Genomic DNA, 2,651 nt, shown 5'->3' with positions numbered 1-2,651 from the left:
ACATACATACATACATACATACATACATACATACATACATACATACATACGAACTTTTAAGATGTCTATCTATTAAATGACACATTGTCTTGCCACACACCTTCAGAGACCTAATGAAATAGAGATCCTCCGCGCCACTAGGGGGCAACATACTTTTAGATAAGAGTACAACACAAYATACAGAGCTGCCGTGTATGTTTTAGCAAAACAGCGGAGAAGTAAGGAAGAAGACAGAAATACCACCACAGAAAGATGTTAAATTAGGTTGTTTTCTCATGTTTTATCTCTGTTTGTTGTCTGACGGTATGTTTAGTTTGTCAGCGCACAGAGGAGCTGGTCTCGTGCTGTAAACAGCGTGCTGACATTAAAAGAGTTAGGATCTTTCTTTTTTTCCTTCTTTCTTTTTCTTACTTCTGAGCATCGATGAGGAAACCCAACCCTACCTCCAGAGTGGTAAACAAGACCTCCGGGCTCCTCCCGAGTTAGCTACCAACCTGATTAAAAAGATTACAGCAGAATGACAGGTAACCTGATTTATAACACTTACACTGTTTGAACTGGACTGCCGTGTTTTCATATAATTTAACGTTTTTAATTGGTTTTTAAATTGTAACTCGATGTTTTTTTCCCCCCTCAGAGGATGACGTCCTGCTGGATGTACCAGTCATTCGGCAGCTGTACCACTGGGACTGTGGCTTAGCCTGCTCCAGGATGGTCCTAAAGTAAGTACAGCCTCTGGATCTTTATATTTTCTTAACTTAGGAGCTTGATTAAAGACTACTTTGTGTAGGCAGGTGGACTCAAAGTGTTGGTCTCCACAGGTACCTGCACCCTGTGAGYGATGAGGACTTCCAGAGAGCATGCTGGGAGCTGAAGCTGACGGAGAGCGTGTGGACCATCGACTTGGCCTACCTCATGTTCCATCTAGGAGTCAGACACTGCTTCTGCACTCAGACTCTCGGTGTGGATAAAGGCTTTAAAAACCAGGTGCGCTGAGGAATCATCACTGCAGTCCTTTAAACCAGAGCGGAGCACTCTGAGCCCCACTAATGCTCTGCTGGTGTGTTTTTACAGTCCTTCTATAAGAAACATTTTGATACAGAGGAGGATCGAGTCAACAAACTCTTTCTTAACGCAGACAGCAAAGGTGTGGTGGTGAAGAAATGGTGAGTTCATGAAAGTTTACGTCTCAGATTTTGTTTTTTGAAGATTAAACCAGCGCTTCTCAAATGTGTTTTTATAGTTCGGTGACAATTCAGGAAATCCAGTCTCATCTGGAGCATGGCCATGTTGCCATAGTCCTGGTCAACGCTGTGGTCCTGACATGTGAGCTGTGCTCCTCGCCCGTCAAGTACTGCTGCTTCCTGCCCGTGGGACAGAAGTGTTTCTGCAGGAGGCCGGAGTACCAGGGTCACTTTGTGGTTGTGTGTGGCTTCAACGCAACCACCGGCTGCATCTTCTACAACAACCCTGCATATTCTGACCGTGAGTAATCTCACTTGTTAATCTGCAAACAGACATTAAGTAAAGCTTGTGCTCCAGCTTTGAGTTAAATATCACAGCAGGACGTGCAGTGATGAAGCTGTGGTGTTAGGCTGTTTAACAGTGGTCAGCAGGAATCTGCTGCCTGGAATTTACTTTTTAGTGTTTTCAGTAGATAAAAAAAAGAAAAAAATCCAGAAAAAAGCATTTATGTTTCCAAATCTTTCCCCCGACAGATTAAAAATAAAATAAAAAAAGGCTCAAACAGCAGAGTGTTCTCTGATTTATTACAGTATATATCTACTTAACCTGCGGGCCTAAAATACTATAAAGCACCTTAAAAAGTACACACAAATTAAATGAAGTACTGAAACCTTTAGAGTAAATTTACAAGCTTGGTCTCTTTCTAAAGCTAATAATCTAAATTTTTAACTTCAGCAGTCAAATTTTTTGTAACGGTAACTAGTATTTAGTGCATTGATGTGAAAGTACACAAAAATCAAGATATTTTTCTCCCTAAATTTGTATTTTTTATTAATAAAGTATCACAGACTATGAAAGGAAAGGAAGGAGATAGTGAGAAAAATATTTTGGGAGGCTAAAATATAAATTCCCAACTATTACCAGTTCAAATTTGGTAACAGTAGCGTAAAATATGAATATTTTAGACATAGTAAAATCCAGCATGTCCCATTTGCATATTTGTACACATGTACAAATACGTTCAAACTGTACACTTTGTCTAAAACACTAACTTCTAAATGCTTCAACACAGACTTCACTCTGGGCTCAAATTAAAGATAAAAACCCCACAAAACACATTCTACCATCCATATTTACTCACAGCAAAATTAAATTACAAGATATATATTAATATTCAGAAATATTTACACCAACTGGAGTACATTCAGCCAAATTTCCACCAATAACCAGCAAAACCACAAGAATAAACAAATATATCCTTGTTTCTTTCAAAGCATTAACATTCCACACAGCTTATAAAACCACCAGCAGTGAAAAAATATGTTTTTCCACTTACATTTGATGCATATTTGTCCTCAAATATGATGAAATTAGCGATTCAAAATGGCCGACCGGAAGTCTTTTTATCCAAACAAAATACTTCTCCTGGCCACAAAAATCACTCTTCCATGTCTTGAAGCACTCGA

General features: G+C 39.2%; 1 protein-coding gene across 1 annotated transcript in view; it reads left to right on the top strand.

The window, feature by feature from the left end:
* The first annotated feature begins 113 nt into the window (after positions 1–113).
* The window catches only part of gucd1 (guanylyl cyclase domain containing 1), a 6,729-nt gene continuing 4,191 nt past the window's right edge, over positions 114–2,651 (top strand). The window contains exons 1-5 of the mRNA XM_014022389.1: positions 114–524; positions 638–722; positions 822–987; positions 1,075–1,166; positions 1,244–1,485. Of these exons, the coding sequence (XP_013877843.1) occupies positions 518–524; positions 638–722; positions 822–987; positions 1,075–1,166; positions 1,244–1,485 (592 nt within the window). The 5' untranslated portion in view covers positions 114–517. The remainder of the gene's footprint in view (positions 525–637; positions 723–821; positions 988–1,074; positions 1,167–1,243; positions 1,486–2,651) is intronic.

Source organism: Austrofundulus limnaeus, unplaced genomic scaffold (genome assembly GCF_001266775.1).
Source record: "Austrofundulus limnaeus strain Quisiro unplaced genomic scaffold, Austrofundulus_limnaeus-1.0 Scaffold328, whole genome shotgun sequence".
NCBI lineage: Eukaryota > Metazoa > Chordata > Actinopteri > Cyprinodontiformes > Rivulidae > Austrofundulus > Austrofundulus limnaeus.
Note: the sequence above shows the minus strand (reverse complement) of the source record. Positions and strands in the feature narration are given on the sequence as shown.